The sequence below is a fragment of the Bombina bombina genome, chromosome 10, assembly GCF_027579735.1.
Source record: "Bombina bombina isolate aBomBom1 chromosome 10, aBomBom1.pri, whole genome shotgun sequence".
Lineage (NCBI taxonomy): Eukaryota > Metazoa > Chordata > Amphibia > Anura > Bombinatoridae > Bombina > Bombina bombina.
Window position 1 is genome coordinate 54,622,976 of NC_069508.1, and position 18,950 is coordinate 54,641,925.

An 18,950-nucleotide genomic window follows, 5' to 3' on the forward strand; every position below is an offset into this window, starting at 1 on the left:
TGCCTCTAATCTCAATGCATTTTGACAGACACTGCTAGCTCATGTGTGTCATATAGATAACTTTGTGCTCTCTCCCGTGGAGTTATTTAAGAGTTTGCAGTTGTTGGCTAAAATGCATGTCTTTCAAAAGTACTGAGATAAGGGGGAAAGCGGCTTTGAAACAAAGTAATCGCAGAGGTAAAAAGTGTATTAATATACAAGTGTTGGTTATGCAAAACTGGGAAATGGGTAATACAGGGATTATCTATCTTTTTAAACAATAAAAATTCTATTGTAGACTGTCCCTTTAAATTTGCATGCTCTTTTTGAATAATGAATTGTTAATTTTGTCTTTTACTGTCTGTTCTTAAAGGGACATGAACCCCCTATTATTTTTTTTCTTAATTCAGATATAGAGGCCCATTTATCAAGTTACGAATGGAGCTTGAGGGCCTGTGTTTCTGGCGAGTCTTCAGACTCACCAGAAAGACCGCTGCTCCATAACCCTGTCCGTCTGCTCTGATGAGGCGGACAGAGACCGCCAGAATTCAACCCGATCAAGTACGATCGGGTTGCTTGACACCCCCTCTGCTGGCGGCCGATTGGCCGCGAGTCTGCAGGGGGCGGCGTTGCACCAGCAGCTCACACTGAATACGGATTGCGTATTGCTCTCCGCATTCAGCGATGTCAAGAAAGTGGACAAGACAGCTACAAGAAAGTGGTCTTCACAGCTACAGTACTTAATTAGCAGATCATGAAAGGGAAGGAGAGAAGTGTGTGCCTGCTTGGGCATGTGCACAAGGAACAATGCATGTGTTTCAGCTGCCAATAAGGATACTATCACAGAAGACTCCAGTGCAGCACAGAGTGCACAAAGTATCACTGATTTATAAAGAGTTAAATATTAGCAAGATATGGGGGCCTATCTATCAATATCCGAATGGAGCTTAACGCCCGTGTTTCTGGGGAGCCTGCAGGCTCGCCAGAAACACAGGTTATGAAGCAGCAGTCTAAAGACCTCTGCTCCATAACCCTGTCCGCCTGCTCTGATGAGGAGGACAGGAATCGCCAGAATTCAACCCGATCGAGTACGATCGGGTTGCTTGACACCCCCCTGCTGGCGGCCAATTGGCCGCAAGTTTGCAGGGGGCGGCGTGGCACCAGCAGCTCACAAGAGCTGCTGGTGCAATGCTGAATACGGAGAGCGTATTGCTCTCCGTATTCAGCGATGTCAGGTCCGACAGACATTTGATAAATAGGCCTCATAGTGTGCAATTTTAAACTACTTTCTAATTTATTTCTATTATCAAAATTGTCGTCGGTATCTTTTTTTGTTGAAAAGCAGGGACTGCCTTCGAAACTGAGTTCTGATAACAAACACTACATCAGTTTAAAAAAAAAAAAAAAAAAAAAAATACTTTTACTATTTAAAATAAATTATATTGCACTTAAAATTATATTTCATATCATATTATTTCAGGACCTTCATAGTGAATGGCTGAGTGCAAATATGGAGGTAGCATTGTAACCTTTTGTTTATTTTAGCAAATGCTAATGCTGAAGTGACTCACTAGGCAGTGGTTGACATTCTGATTCTGTTATGACACAATATAACATAGAAACATGACATTTATGAGCTTGAGTGAAGTTGTAATTAGGGACCACAGAATGCTGGATTTTAGATACAATGGTATAAAACCTTTTCCTAGATGTATCCATAGCAACAGTAAAGTGTGTATGTATATATATATATATATATATATATATATATATATATATATATATATATATATATATATATATATATATATATATATATACACACACACACACACCCTGTTCCAAATTATTATGCAAATTCTATTTCAGTGTCACAAAGATTAAAGGGACAGTCTACACCAGAATTGTTATTGTTTTAAAAGATAGATAATCCCTTGTTTAACCATTCCCAAGTTTTGCATAACCAACAGTTATATTTATATATTTTTTACCTCTGTGATTATCTTGTATCTAAGCCTCTGCAGACTGCCCCTTTATTTCCGTTATTTTGACAGACTTGCAGTTTAGCCAATCAGTGATGGCTCTCGGGTAACTTCACGTGCACGAGAACAGTGTTATCTATATGAAATACGTGAACTAACACCCTCTAGTAGTGAAAAACCTGTTAAAATGCATTCTTAAGAGGCAGCCTTCAAGGTCTAAGAAATTAGCATATGAACCTCCTAGGTTAAGCTTTCAACCTAGAATACCAAGAAAACAAAGAAAAATTGGTGATAAAAGTAAATTGGAAAATTGTTTAAAATTACATGCTCTATCTGAATCATGAAAGGGTTTTTTTTGGACTAGACTGTCCCTTTTAAATATTTTTTTTTTTTTTCAGTTTAACTCATGAATGGCATTGTGTCTCAGGGCTCTTTTGATCACTGAAAACAATCTCGGACACCTGTAATAATTAGATTGCCAGGTGAGCCCAATTAAAGGAAAAACTACTAAAGGAGGCTGTTCCACATTATTAAGCAGAGCACCATTTTCAAGCAATATGGGGAAGAAAAAGGATCTCTCTGCTGCCGAAAAGAGTGAAATAGTTCAATTCCTTGGACGAGGTATGAAAACATTAGATATTTCACGAAAACTTAAGCGTGATCATCGCACTATTAAGAGAATTGTGGCTGATTCAGAGCACAGACGGGTTCGTGCAGATAAAAGCACATTGAGGAAGATTTCTGCCAGATCCATGCATCGGATCAAGAGAGCAGCTGCTAAAATACCATTACATAGCAGCAAACAGATATTTGAAGCTGCTGGTGCCCCTGGAGTCCCACGGACATCAAGGTGTAGAGTCCTCCAGAGTCTTGCAACTGTGCATAAACCTTCCATTCGGCCACCACTAACCAATGCTCACAAGCAGAAAAATACATGAAGACTAATTTTCAAACAGTCCTGTTCACTGATGAGTGCCGTGCAACCCTGGATGGTCCAGATGGATGGAGTAGTGGATGGTTGGTGGACGGCCACCCTGTTCCAACAAGGCTGCAACGTCAGCAAGGCAGTGGTGGAGTCATGTTTTGGGCCGGAATCATGGGAAGAGAGCTGGTCGGCCCCTTTAGGGTCCCCGAATGTGTAAAGATGACCTCTGCAAAGTATGTGGAGTTCTTGACTGACCACTTCCTTCCCTTGTACAGAAGGAAGAACTATGCTTTCCGTAATAAAATCATCTTCATGCATGACAATGCACCATCTCATGCTGCAAAGAATACCTCTGCATCAATGGCTGCTATGGGGATAAAAGGAGAGAAAGTCATGGTGTGGCCTCCATCCTCCCCTGACCTCAATCCTATTGGAGCATCCTCAAGCAAAAGATCTATGAGGGTGGGAGGCAGTTTACATCCAAACAGCAGCTCTGGGAGGCTATTCTGACATCTTGCAAACAAATTCAAGCAGAAACTGTCCAAAAACTCACAAGTTCAATGGATGCAAGACTTGTGAAGCTGCTATCAAATAAGGGGTCCTATGTTAAAATGTAACGTGACCTGTTAAAATGTTTAAAAAGTTAAAATGTTGTTCAAAGTTTGATTGAAAAAGCTTTTGATTTCAGTAAATATGCTGCAAACACAACAAATGACAATTTTCAGTTCTTTACAACCAATAAAGTGTTTTGAAACTTACAATGCACTGTTCCAAATTATTACGCACAGTAAGTTTTTTATTTTGAAAAAAAATACTGTTATCATTAGGAGGTTTGTTCAATAAAATTTGAATTGTACTCTTAATAGTTGATAACATGAGAATTATGCTGACTTGTTTACATCAATTATTTAGGTAAATGAGAGATATCATTGGCATAATAATTTGGAACAGGGTGTGTATGTGTGTGTGTGTGTGTGTGTGTATATATATATATATATATATATATATATATATATATATATATATATATATATATATATATATATATATAAATATAAAACATTATTTATTTTTTTTGTAGAAAAATGCAGAATTAAAATATTTTTATAAGTGAACACAGAGATCCCTTCTGTTGCTGTGTTTATAACTGCCTAGATTCAGGCAAATTTACTGCACTTTTTTTTTTTTTTTTATCTTTCTATTAACATACACATTTTGAAAATGACAAACTATTGAACGTATATTATTGCTGCCTTGTTATGTTGTGTCAAATTATTGTAATTATCAGCCACTTTTATGCACTGATTGAAATGATACATTTTTCCAAAGACAGCCTTTCTAGGATTTGATGATTAACTGTAGTTTTGCTTTGTTCTCTTGGTATTCTTAGTTGAAAGTTAAACCTAGGAGGTTCATATGCTAATTTATTAGACTTTGAAGGCCACCTCTAATTTGAATGAATTTTAACAGTTTTTCACCACTAGAGGGCGTTAGTTCGTGTGTTTCATATAGATAACATTGTGCTCACGCATGTGGAGTTACCTAGGCGTCAGCACCGATTGGCTAAAATGCAAGTCTGTCAAAAGAACTGAAATAAGGGGGCTGTCAGAAGAGGCTTAGATACAAGGTAATCACAGAGGTAAAAAGTATATTAATATAACTGTGTTGGTTATGCAAAACTGGGGAATGGGTAATAAAGGGATTATCTATCTTTTTAAACAACAACAATTCTGTTGTTGACTGTCTCTTTAAGTTGAAAGCTTATAAAAGCAAACAAATGGAACATTCTTTATATATTGTTCATTTTGTTTTCTTGCAGTTGTGTGAGAACACTTTAAACCAGTCACATGATTATAAGATATTCACCCAGCTCTTCCTCTTAACAGAAGAGAAGAAGGTTGCAAGTATAGTGAAGGGGATGGGAGGGAGAGTATCTTGAGACAAAGTTGGAGATATAGGGGGGAGCAGTGTTATTTAGGGTCTTCAATGTGAGAGTCAGGATTTTATCTTTTATTCTGGAGGCTAGCGGAAGCCAGTGAAGGGATTGGCAGAGAGATGCAGCTGATGTAGAGCGACGTGTAAGGAAGAGCAGCCTAGTAGAGGCTTTTATTATGGATTGTAAAGGAGATAGAAGGCAGCTAAGGAAAGCAGGATGGCGTTGCAGTAGTCCATGCGGGAAATAAGTGGATTCAAATATTGTTTTGTGTGAGGAAGTGGTAAATTTTGAAGATGGTTTTTAAGGTGAAACAGCAGGAATAGGTCAATGACTGGATGTGTGGAGTGAAAGAAAAATCTAAATCAAGTAATGTTTGTTTATGCATTTATTTTATTTATTTTTATTGAAGACCTTCATAACAAAACTACTATTTACTTTATCATATATCAGTCTAAGAGCTGAGAAAATGTGTATCCCTTATGACAGGGCTTGACAAACCCAGGAGCCTGGGAGCCACTGGCTCCTAGAATTTTACCCCTGGCTCCTAACTTTTTGGGTTATTCTCCATATATCTATATACAAATCCAACTGTCTGGCTCCTAAAAAATATGCCTGGCTCCTAAATATTCTTACTGGCTCCTAATTTTTGAACATAATTGTCAAGCACTGCCTTATGAAATATTACATTTTCTAATCGCTATGGATTCTGAGAGGAAATGTCGTTTAATAATTTATCCAACCGAGAATTCTACAGCCATATGGAGAGGGAAAGCTAGAAGTAAATGTTAGAACAAAGTCCTCATTAAAATGCTAATTAAAACAGCATATTTTACATCTAGCGACTGTTCCTATGACCTAAAACTTTATAGCTAATTGCCTTTGGGGAAAAAAAACTCAAAAATGGAGGGTTCGTTAAGCATGTCAGTTTTTGTATTCCAAATTAATTAATTTATGCACACAATGGATTTTGATTTAACTGAAAGGGACAGTAAACTAAGTAAGTTCTTTGTATCTACAAGTTTTTTCTGCAGTTAGTTAATTAACATACTATGTAAGTTTGAAAAAGTTTGACTGCATAAGCACCTTGTTTGCTGCCATTGTTTTTTAATAGCCAAATTCTACCTACCACTTGGCATATTTGGAGGAGCCATTCTAAGCTTATCACTTGAGCATATAGCGTTGGCTAATGGTTCACAAAATAACCATTACTTTGCTGTTTATTATCTGATAATCTCTATTTAAAGGGACATGACACCCACACTTTTTCTTTCATGATTTAGAAAGAGAATGCAATTTTAAACATCTTTCTAATTTACTTATATTATCTAATTTGTTTTATTCTCTTGATATTCTTTGCTGAAAAGCATATCTAGATATACTCAGGAGCTGCTGATTGGTTGCTGCACATAGAAGCCTTGTGTGATTGGCTCACCCATGTGCATTGCTTTTTCTTCAACTAAGGATATCTAAAAAATTTAGCAAAATAAATAATAGAAGTAAATTGTAATGTTGTTTAAATTTGTATGTTCTATCTGAATCATGAAAGAAAGATTTTGGGTTTAGTGGCCCTTTAAGACAGTTAGGGATAGGTATATAGCAGGGTTAGGCTTGTAAAGTCTGCACTATGCACTTGCAGTTCCCAGAACTAGAAACAAACTTTAAAGGAATTCGAAACCCAAATTTTTTCTTTCATGATTCAGACAGAGCATGCAACTTTCTAATTTACTCCTATTATCAATTTTTCTTCATTCTCTTGGTATCTTTAGTTGAAAAAACAAAAATGTAAGCATGGGAGCCGGCCCGTTTTTGGTTCAGCATTATGGGTAGCATTTGCTGATTGGTGGCTACATTTAGGTGGCCGGATTCTAAGCTTACAATCCTGCTTTTTAAATAAAGATAGCAAGAGAATGAAGAAAAATCTGATAATAGGAGTAAATGATAAAGTTGCTTAAAATTGCATGCTCTCTCTGAATCATCAGCCCTTTAAAGGGACCGTGTACTTAGGCAAGCAGTAGATAAGAGTTCATTGTATTTAAAGGGGCAGTAAAATGTCGTCATTTAGAAAAAGCATGCAGTTTTAAACAACTTTAGAGCAACAAGTGTTCTCCTTTAAAAAGATATAAAAGTGCAAAACGAAAATGCCCCAAAGTGTAAAAGTGTTTATTGCACTATTGCATAGAAACGTGTAACCCTTAATTCAGCTCTAGATAACACAGCAGATGAGCCAATTACAAGAAGCATATGTGCGTAGTCACCAATTACCAGATAGCTTCCAGTATTGTTACTTCTCAGCATACTTCTGAGCCTACCTAGGTATGCTGTTCAACAATGGATACCAAGGTAATGAAGTAAATTCCATAATTCTGTCCTAAAGGGACACTCAAGTCAAAATCAACTTTTCAGACAGATTAGCCGTTTTAAGACACTTTCCAATTTACTTCCATTATCAAATTTATTTACACTTTCTAGGGATCAAGATCCTACTGAGCATTTGCACAAGCTTGCAGGGTATATGTATACTAGTCTGTGATTGGCTGATGTCTGTCACATGATACAGGGGGCCGGAAAATGGGAGAAAAAATACATTTGTCAGACAAAAATCGACTGCATATTTGAAATGCAGAGTAGGTGGTAAATCATAAGCTGTTTTATTATGCTCCTTTTTTATTATTCAAAACGGAAGTTTAATTTTGGCTTCCATGCACCTTTTAACCCTTATCATGCTGCACCGAATACTTTTATAAGTATTTTAATTAAATGTTTTCCTTTTACCAGGATTATATTGCACTAAATTCTCAATATATTGTGCCCCTAGGATGCTGCGCTGAATGATGGGAATTCGTTCAGTCCTCTGTTATTAGCCTCTCCGTCATCCATGACAAACCAGTATAGGTTTGAGGACGAACCAGATATCATCAAGGATATATTCATTACAGTGGATGAACCTGAATCTCATGTAACAGCGATTGAAACCTTCATTACGTACAGAATTGCAACAAAGGTGAGTAATGTGATTTGACTTTTTTCTTCCACGTATGTGACTTAAAAACTAGCAAGTATGGTAATCAAACTGCCGCCTACAGAACGTACAGTGCACAAAAATGGTGGATATTTTTTCCTTTGTTGCATGTAAAATAGTATGTGTGGGTGTAATATATTTATAGTCTATATTTATATTTATTTAGCCCCTTAAAGTGATGGTAAACTCTCCCCTTTTTTAAAATCAGATCCGGAATGTTAGGGATATTTTAGATGGTGTTTAATTCATCAGTTGTAATGAAGATGCACTATAACTTCTTAATATAGTTATGAAATTCAAATACCCCTCTCTCCGCTGCCCACTTCAAAGTTAATCTTTCTGTGAGCTAACGGTTTGAATTGTTGTCCAACCAGCGCTCTCCCCATATGGCACTTTTGTTGTAGATAGAGCACTGATTGGAGAACAATTCAAACCTTTAGCTCACAGAAAAATTTACTCTTGAAGTGGGCGGTGGGGTGCGGGGAATTTGAATTTCATATCTATATTAAAAAGTAAGTTATAGCGCATCTTCATTACAACTGATAATTACATTTTAGATGGAGTTACATTTAACATTCCAGGTCTTATTTTAAAATGGGGGGAGTTTACTATCATTTTTTAACAGAGATATTCCCTGCATGTTGCGTGTCCTAAGGGGTTTCAGCCCAATAATAGCGTGGGTCTTGCCAACAGCAGCAGCTGCAAGACTACACTATTTCTGTGTGCCTAGATTCACACTGTTTAACTCCTTAAAGGTACATTGTAGATGATTCATTTATATAGCCCATCAGGGAGTGTTTTTGTAGCAATTTAATGTAAAAACCACAGCTGTCGTACAGGCAACATGGGTTGTCATTAACCTTTTTAAAGCTGTTATGGCATTTTATTCCGTACTAACCGCGCTGCGCTTTAGCGCCGTTAGGACGGAATAAAATGTCCTAGCCATGTGGCTGTCCTGAAGCCAAAAGCGCTTTCTGTATCTGATCATGGTCTGGAGGGCGTGCCTAGCGTCATAGGGATGCCCCCTTGACCCGAACCCATAACTGAAATCTTGTGATTGCGTGCGCGATTTCAATTTGTCTATATCGGAACATTGTTCTGTTGTAGTCAAATTGACCCTGTCACAAAAGGGTTAAGGGTATATAATATATAAACGATTATCTAACTCACTCACTCACACACACACACACACACACACACACACACAGTATGTATCCAATATAGCTGTAGAATTTGTCTTTACAACCCACTCATAAAGCTGATGAGGTTTGCACAAACATTTCAGAATCAAAAGTTTTGTTACTGCAAATATTTTTTCATGTTTAAAGCAGGATGCCTCTATGCTATCTTAATTTAAAGTCATTTTTTTTAGGTGCAGTGTCTAAAAGAATTTGGTAAATTAACTCATTGATGTACACGCACGCACGCACACATACACACGCACACACATATATACATATACATATATACATACCCATATATATATATATAATTAATTAATATTGTACCAGCTAGTACAGGATTATAGTTGGACTGTGATCTGGGGCCACCTGCCTTAAATACTGAGATGAGACCCCAGGTGCAAGGAGGTTTAAGCAATTGAATTAAATTTAATAAAGAAAAGAAATGTAAACCTTATCCAGCACTACACATAAAGTCATATATAAATATAGAGAAGGAGCTGTGAACCACTCAGTCTAAACACACTTACACGGTTGTCTACAATAATGCAACAAAGTCATTTATTGCTATAATATTAGAAAAATAATGTGCAAAGTGAAACAAAAAGAAATGATACAATTCATCATCCATTAAGCATATGCAATGCATTCGTTACCCCTCATACACACAGAAGAGCTCTCTTATCCAAGATTTCAGTGCGTCCACTGTAAAATGCAAAAAAGCCGTGTTGAAGTACAGCTCAGCTAGAGCATAAACGGCACTTTTCCTAATATGTATGTCGGACTGGATTTATATGGGAAAGTTCACCGTGGTACAGAGCGTATTTGCAAGTGTTCAAATAACACTGTCGGGGCAGGTTTGTATATCAAAGTCCCTGTAACAGATCCCCTTCACTCGCTCTGCACAAGAGGGAGCTGAACTAATGCCAAAAGGGGCCGAGCGTTTCACTCAGCAGGGAAGACGGCGCCCTATTTCATATCGGGTATAACGCTGAGCTACTGTACGTTAGCAATATTACCTGAGTCCTGAATAACAGAGATTCTTCACCCCCGTGTTATCGTTGAAACAAAATAGCTCCTGCTCACCACCTTTCCAAGGATATCCACCATGAAGTATAAAGGATCCAGTCAGAAGTAACTGCAATTTCAAAACGCTGTGATTCCAAACAGCGTGGAGGTCGGCAACAAGCCGATGCTGACTGTTGCTACACGTGTTTCACCCTACGTCACAGAGGGCTTTCTCAAGCTGAATGAATCAATATCCGGTGTAAAGAGTCAGCTCCTATTTAAGCTCAGACCCAGCAGGTGAAATAAAACAGAATATATAATTGCACATATTTAAACAAAAACACAAAGGATCATAGCCTCCTTAACAGAGACTAAAATACATAGAATAAATAATATTACAAGTTACTTCGTATATCAACCGTGATGGGCAAAGGTAATACCAAGTATATTTAACTTGCCAAATCTCATAGAAAATAATAACTGCAAGAAAATGCTTAAAGGTATATATTAAATTAATGGCATCCATACATAGGAAAAATAGCCCAGATATATAGCAATAAAGCATCAATATAGCATTATAGAGAAAAGGTTATAAATCCTAACCACGATTGACTCTATATAGTAAATATGCCATATTTAATTACTGAGGAAAGGGGCGAAATTTAATTCTTCATTTAAACCATTGGGCTGCAACGAGTGTAGATTATATATCCATTTACACTCGGATTTTAATAAAAGATTATCCCAGTCGCCCCCTCTATCACTAATGTCAATTAGTTCTAGACCCATAAATTTTAGGTCTTGCACTTTGCATTGATGTACCTCAGCGAAATGTCTTGCTACACCACTATCTTTAATTTTTTCATTCAGTATATCTCTCCTATGTTCTTTCATGCCTTCCCTAAACTCACGATAGGTTTTACCTACGTAGAATTTTGGGCATGAACAAATGGCAACATAGACTACCCCCTCACTGCGGCAAGTAATATGGCCTTTAATTTGATGTGGGTGACCACTAGTATCAATCATTACCTGGCCTTAGAAATATGTTTGTACATTTTATACTTGCCACATTTATCTGTCTCTAATTGGCTTTAACCAATAATTATTAAAAAATAATTCACTTTATACTAACTTAAAAGGGTCATGAAAACCGAAAAAAAATCATTTTCATGATTCAGATACATTCATGATTTTCAGCTCCGTTAAAGGACCACTCAGTGCAGTAGAAGTGCATAATTTAAAAGACAATGACTTAACACCTACTCTGAATTTCAAATAAGCAGTAGATTTTTATTTTTTTCTGACAAATAATTTTTTCTCCTATTTTCCAGCCCCCTGTATCATGTGACAAACATCAGCCAATCACAGACTATTATACGTATACCCTGTGAGCTTGTGCCCATGATCAGTAGAATCTCTTTCTTCAGAAGGTGTGCATATAAAAAGATAATGTGCAAAATTTGATAATGAAAGTAAATTGGAAAGTGTCTTAAAACTGCTGCTCTTTCTGAATCATGAAAGTTTAATTTTGACTTGAGTGTCCCTTTTAAATGACTTATAAAGGAGCAGAAAAAAATAAAAATAAAAGTATATTGCTTTTTTTTTTATTACACATAACTAAACATTTTATATTAAATCTCTTTAATGTCCCCTTTAACGAGAAAATAAACCCTACAAACGAACTTAGAAAGGTGCTTATGCAATACCACAAATGTTCTAGGATATTTTGAAAAGGAATCACGGCTTGTTGATTTTGTATTGTAAATTGCTTGGGGATTCGATGATGCATGAACCACAAATAGACTGCTTGATTAATGGGGCCCTATGTTTTTAAAGGAGTATAACACATAGTTTTAAAGGGACAGTCTCTCCAGAATTTTTATTGTTTAAAAAGATAGATAATTCCTTTATTACCCATTCCCTAGTTTTGCATAACCAACATTGATATTAATACACATTTTACCTCTGTGGTTACCTTGTATCTAAGCCTCTGCAGACTGCCTCCTTACGGCAGTTCTTTTGACAGACATCCATTTTATCCAATCAGAGCTGGCTCCCTGGAACTTTATGTGCGTGAGCACAGTGTTATCTATATGAAACACATGAACTAACACCCTCTAGTAGTGAAAAACTGTCAAAATGCCCTGAGAGAAGAGGTGGCCTTTAAGGGCTTAGTAATTAGCTTATAAACCTCCTAGGTTTAGCTTTCAACTAAGAATATCAAGAGAACAAAGCAAAATTGGTGATAAAAGTAAATTGGAAAATTGTTTAAATTTACATTCTCTATCTGAATCATGAAAATTTAATTTTAGACTAGACTGTCCCTTAAAAGGGATATTGAACCCAAATTCTTTTTTTCTTTCATGATTCAGATAGAGCAGCAATTTTAAGCAACTTTCTAATTTACTCCTATTATCAATTTTAGTTGGTTCTCTCTTCTTTTTTATTTGAAAAGGCAGGAATGTAAACTTGCGAGCCGGCCCATCTTTGGTTCAGCACTTGGGTAGCGCTTGCTGATTAGTGGTTAAATGTAGCCACCAATCAGCAAGCGCTTTTCAGGGTGCTTAACCAAAAATGGGCCAGCTTCTATGCTTACATTTCTGCTTTTTCAAATAAAGATACCAAGAGAATGAAGAAAAAATGATAATAGGAGCAAATTAGAAAGTTGCTTAAAATTGCCTGCTCTATCTGAATCATGACTGAAAAAAATTGGATTCAGTGTCCCTTTAATTGCTCCCCTGCAACACGCCCTTTCTATGAATAAATGACCAGCGATTGGAACATACGCATGTATCCCTGCTTCTTATTGTGTTTCACCAGCTGTATCCTCATCCAGAGCGGCATACGAGCATAACTTTGAATATGATTTTAACCCTATACAGGAGGTAAACGCATAATAAAAGAAAGCCGTTTGTTTAACCCTTTCCTGACGGGGTTAAAGTGTCTACATCGGAACAACTGTTCCGATGTAGACAAATTGAAATTGCGTGCACGATCGCACGATCGCGAGATTTCAATTATTGGATCGGGTCTGGGGGGTGTCCCTAGGAACGCCCTCCAGACCGCGATCAAATCTGAGAAGCACAGTAGGCTTCAGGACAGCCGTTGGCTATGACGTTCTATTCCGTCATAACGGCTTTAAAGCCCAGTGTAATTATGACGGAATAGAACGGCATAACGGCGTTAAAAGGTTAAAAATGAAATTGACTAAGCTAATAGACCATTTATACAATAGATTGTCCCTTTTAACATTATATTATTATGACTTTGTCTCCAAACTCATTTTTTCTAACTCTGAAATAATTGGCTTGAAAATATCCTGCTTTAGAAAAGTAAGTGAAATGTACTACTATACTTCTGATGTATTTCTGTCAACCTTCAATTTTTATATCAACTTAAAATATATATATATATTAAAAAGTAGCATTAATTATTGTTGGCAACAATCTTTATGAGCAGTATTTCTGTATTAGAACATGGTATATTGTGTACTTCATTACATTTCCTGGCTATTGAAGACTGAAAATACTTCTTATTTAACCCCTTGGTCCGAATGGACGTAGATCTACGTCATACGGTACATAGCCCATCAAACCTCGTAACGTAGATCTACGCCCATACTGCTGGAAGCCCAAGCAGTCTTGGCTGTTGCTGTTCATGGGCTTCCAGCATCTGCCTTCATATGGTAACAGAGCACATAAAAAACATACATTTTGATGGCAGATAAGAACCAGAGGCCCATCAAATCTGGTCTATCTGAAATAAAAAAATGTTGTATTTCATGTCCCTTTAAGCTTACATTTTATAGGAAATATGGACATAAAATTTTAAGCAACATTCTAATTTACTTCATTCTCTGGGCATCCTTTGTAAAAGGAGCAGCACTGCACTACTTGGAGCTAACTAAACACATGGAGTGAGCCAATGACCACAGACATATATATGCACTGCCACCATTTATTAGCTAGCTCCCAAAAGTGCATTGTTGCTTCTGAGCCTACCTAGGTATTCACCAAGGCACTAAGAAAACAAAGCAAGTTAGATAATTGAAGTAAATAGGAAAGTTGTTTAAAATGACTTGCTCTATCTGAGCTGCAAAATAAATAAATAAAAATAACTCTACTGTCCCTAGATTGGAGGATAGTCTTATGCTTATCTCAGACATTTTTGAAGTCCCTCACAGTGTTTATCTTTACTACCTTTAATGAAAGCTTATTCCATGAATTGATGACCTTTTTGTGATAAAGCACTGATGCTACTAGCTTTCATCATAAGATCATGACACCTAATTTATGTAATGGATTACATTACATGATCTGGTGCAAACATATATTTCTCATGAAAAATGTTGGTACATTTCATGATCCTATAAATCAGAAAACAATACACCATAATCAGGAGATCTTTGTGTTTTCAAGATGCCTTATATTCTCTCCTATTCGGTTTAAACACTTAGAGTGTTTGTCTCATGAGTTATGACTAAATGATTTAAAGCTCTCTGCTCAGGTGCGATGATCTGAAACAATCCGTCAGTCTACGAAGGGAACGTTTTACACGGTTAGCGTTGTATCCTGGTAAGGGGTGTAACCTGTATTTCTGTTTGAACTGAAAATGTTATCCACTCCAAATCCATCGATCGTTTCCTGCATGCTGAATGCAAATGAAGTTGCAGAAGTGAGAAGCTCCAGTGTATAGTGAGGCGATAGCCGCAGCAGAGACGTATACAGCTTCAAAAGCCTAAATTAATAAAGCAACCAGCTGCACAATAAAGTGGTGAATTATATATAATATATATATAATTTTATTAGGCAAAAATATTAAAATATATGTGGAGATGGAGATAGGGGGGAAAAGTCTTATACCTTTTGGGCCCACTAGTGGCACTTACTAATTGTGAAGAATCTCTATGATTATCAGACTGTTCTAAGCATATTACACCTGTAGATCTTGCCATTTTATTTCACTAAATGTTGGCTGTCAAGTATGAGAGAAAACATACATTTAGATTTTTAAAGTGAAAGAAAAAGATCTGTATACAGAACTAGAAACTAATGCATAGTATGTGCTTCTGAAAAGTGTTATCTGTTCCAGGTGCTCCTTGTCTGATTTGCCCTCTCCATTCAAGAATGTGTACTCTAGTGAGCTTCTTTATTTTCTATGGAGGTAAACTCACAACTTGCAGGGAATTCCTGGTTTAGCCCCTTTTTCTTAGATCATTCTGTGAGATCTGCCCCTGTGAGGGACGGTGTGGTATTTCTTGCCACGTTGACTAATTTTAGATAGTTAGGCCCTTAGAGAGAGAGCGCAATATGCAATTTGGCACTATCTCGTCTTGCAGTATACAGCATCAGATATTCAAATTTCATTGTCTTTTTTTTTTTTTTTTTTTCTTTTTTTCTTCTATTTAAAGCCATGGAAATAATTCTTTTCACATTGACAAAGCTGGTTTGTTTAATTTTGAAGCTAACAGAAAGTTCTGGTCCCTAGGGGCTGATTGTTTACTGGCTCATCAGCAGGGCTGCCACTACTTGGTGGGCAGTGACGTGTCACAGGCATAACAAAAATAAATATTTTATCTCAGTAAAGTAACCTCTGTTAAAATTATTAAAATAATATATTTATAATACATTTTTAAAATGTCCCTTCTTAGCTGCAACAAAGGGGAACAAAAAACCTTTTAAAAAAATGTTTATTTTAAGATTTAAGAAAAAAAAATATTGAGTGTTAAAGAAGTTTTGAAAACTAAATTGTTCAGGATGGGAAATGTGCATGAAGGATTTGGTAATGTACTGTCAAGAGAATATTATGCTTTTTTACTGCTGTACAATGTGTTCAGAATGTAGAGTCCAGTACTTCTGTTGACCTCTTCAATTTAAAGTTCCATTTATCCCTTATCCTCAGACATCACGTAGCGAATTTGACTCAAGTGAGTTTGAAGTAAGGAGAAGATATCAAGATTTCCTCTGGCTGAAAAGCAAGCTTGAAGATGCCCACCCCACATTGATCATTCCAGTGAGTATTCACTATTATATAGGTGCTGCGATGTATGTTTGTATGTGTGTGTATGTATGTGTATATATATATATATATATATATGTATATGTATGTATATATATATATATATATATATATACATGCATGATTATAGGTATAGATATTTACTGATATATACAGTATATATAGGAATATCTATTTAAAATACTTAGGGGGATATGTTCTATGTGAAGAAAATTGGAATGTGAAATATTTACAGTACATACACAGTTAAACACTAATAAAATATTGCATAATTTTTTTTTCATGTTTTTAGCTACTTGATTGCAAAAGGCTCCACACACACACACACACACACACATTATGTGTATATTTATGTATACGTATGTATTTGTGTGTTTATAAAAGTCTGTAAATACATATATAAATACATATGCACACATATAAACACACACACACACACACACAACGTGTAAGTATCTCTATGTCAAAGACCTTTGCAGCCACACTTATGCAACCATATTATTTTAGTTTTTTATTTCTACTTCCCTCCACCTAAAATATTTTAGTTTGTTTTGCAATTGAGTTGTACAGTTTATAGGTCACATTAAAGGTGGAAAAAGTTCTGAAATGATTTATCTTTGTCTCATTTTTTTTTAATTTTTTTTTTTTAACAGGAGTGTGTAGACTTTTTATATCCACTGTATGTGTATGTGTATATATATATATATATATATATATATATATATATATATATATATATATATATATATACACAGTCGTATGCAAATGTTTAGGCACCCCTGACAATTTTCATGATTTTTATTTATAAATAATTGGGTGTTTGGGTCAGCAATTTCATTTTGATCTATCAAATAACTGAAGGACACAGTAATATTTCAGTAGTGAAATGAGGTTTATTGGATTAACAGAAAAAATGTGCAATATGCATCAAAACAAAATTAGACAGGTGCATACATTTGGGCACCCCAACAGAAATATTGCATCAATATTTAGTAGTGCCTCCTTTAGCAGAAATAACAGCCTCTAGACGCTTCCTACAGCCTGTAATGAGTCCAAAAAAAAAGGAAAGAGAATGTTGTACAGTGTGTGTAATACACTACCATGAATGTCTGAACCTATATGTAGTAATGGTAAATCCGTGAGCAGAGAGAGATAAGTCCGTGTATAGAGAGAGATACACAGGCTGTTAACAATGTATATAGAAAGGAGTAATCCACTTCCTAGCCCTATTATCAGGGTACAGAATTTGTCAACAGACCGGGAAGGTGTAGCTCAGGTATCCCTCTCAACTACGGCATAGAAGAGTTCCTGGGTAACGGCTAAGCAGGGAAAACAGAATACACACATATGTGTTAGCGGTGTCCACTTCTCAAGCGGCTACACCTATACTCACCGCTGCCGTATCCTTCCAGAAGTCGGGAACCTCCTTACTGGGACAACAGCTTCAAAGGTGCAGTCTGTCATGGTTTTTTCCCTGATCTGTTTGCCATGTGCTGCTTGCAGCCATTTTACTCACCTCTCTTGCTGACCCTGGTGCATACTGTGTGATGCTGCTCATTTCCTGCACATCCTTTTATGGCCAGACTGGTGTCATCATCCGTGTGAGACAGGATGCAGTCTCAGAATTGTGCTGTCATCACTTTTTATTTAAAGGGCCTCTGTTCAGTATGCTTTGCCCTTGCATTGTCTCAGACCTGTTTGTGAGAGCTCCTGTGTATTACCTGGCTGTCTGACGTCCCTCCTGGTTCCTGATCCCTGGCTTGTTCCTGACTATGCTGTTCTCCTTGTTCCTGATTCCGGCTCCCCTGACTATTCGCTTTGGCTCCTGACTCGGCTCGTCTGACTACCAGTTCTGGTTTTGATTCCTGGCTTGTTATTTGACTTGTGGACTTTTTATTATTTTTTGATATTAATAAAGGTGTGATTATTTTTGCACATCTTGTCTCAGTCTGATTCCTGGCACTCTGACACAGTCCCATTCCTTCTGTAGCTGAAAAGGCAACTAAATTGCAGCTAGATTCTCTCACTGTCTCCAACAGAATCCATCTTAACTTCTGTATAGTGACGTGGCAGGCAATTCCCTCACACACACTTCAGCCAATAGTTCCTGGCTCAGGGGGTGTATCCAAAGTAGAGGATCGGATTGGAGTCCCAGTACTCCGTGGCAAATATGAGAAAAAAGGAAAATGTGATCCAAAAAATGATGGAGTCCCACAACAGAAATAGATAAAAAAAAAAATAAAAAAAAAATTCAATAGCTTAAAAAAGCAACATTGACCACACATACCAAATTCAGTAAGTGCTAGACTCGTAGCTAAACATCCAACTCAATGAAAAAAAAAGAAACGTTTGACCGGTTTCGGTCTGTATGACCCTAATCATAGACATAATTAGACTCCAGTGTGTAGTGCTTAAAAAGAGATACAATCACCATTTCATTGGCTGTGGTGAATTGGGTGGTACTTAACTCTTTATGTTCTGGGTTAACCACTTAATGGAAGAAATACAACATATTGGATTGTAGTGGTCTGGTATAAAATAGAGTGGATCTATGCATTTACCCAGTTTTTAGACCTAAAAGTATTATGTCAAATGTAGTTATAATCAGGTACAATACAGTGTAAGGTAAGGCATATTAAAACACATTACAGTAATATAATAGTAATATATAACCGCATAAAAATAAAAAAAAGTATATAAAAAATAATTAAATAAATATACGCAAGCACATGCTCTGTGACACATGAGAAATGTAACCAGAAGAAGTTGCACCTATTCACACAAATTTTGTCTCAAAATATATTGACGTGCTAGCTGTATCAGAATCTACCATATAGTTAAAATATCCGGGACGTCGGTGTTAATATTAGTAATAGCATATATCTAAACCCTCAAACAT

At 36.5% G+C, this 18,950-nt stretch overlaps 1 protein-coding gene across 1 annotated transcript in view; it reads left to right on the forward strand.

Annotated features, from left to right (window-relative positions):
• Positions 1–18,950, forward strand: part of SNX7 (sorting nexin 7) — a 198,109-nt gene that overhangs the window by 53,575 nt on the left and 125,584 nt on the right. Inside the window, exons 2-3 of the mRNA XM_053694068.1 lie at positions 7,638–7,823; positions 15,935–16,045. Of these exons, the coding sequence (XP_053550043.1) occupies positions 7,638–7,823; positions 15,935–16,045 (297 nt within the window). The remainder of the gene's footprint in view (positions 1–7,637; positions 7,824–15,934; positions 16,046–18,950) is intronic.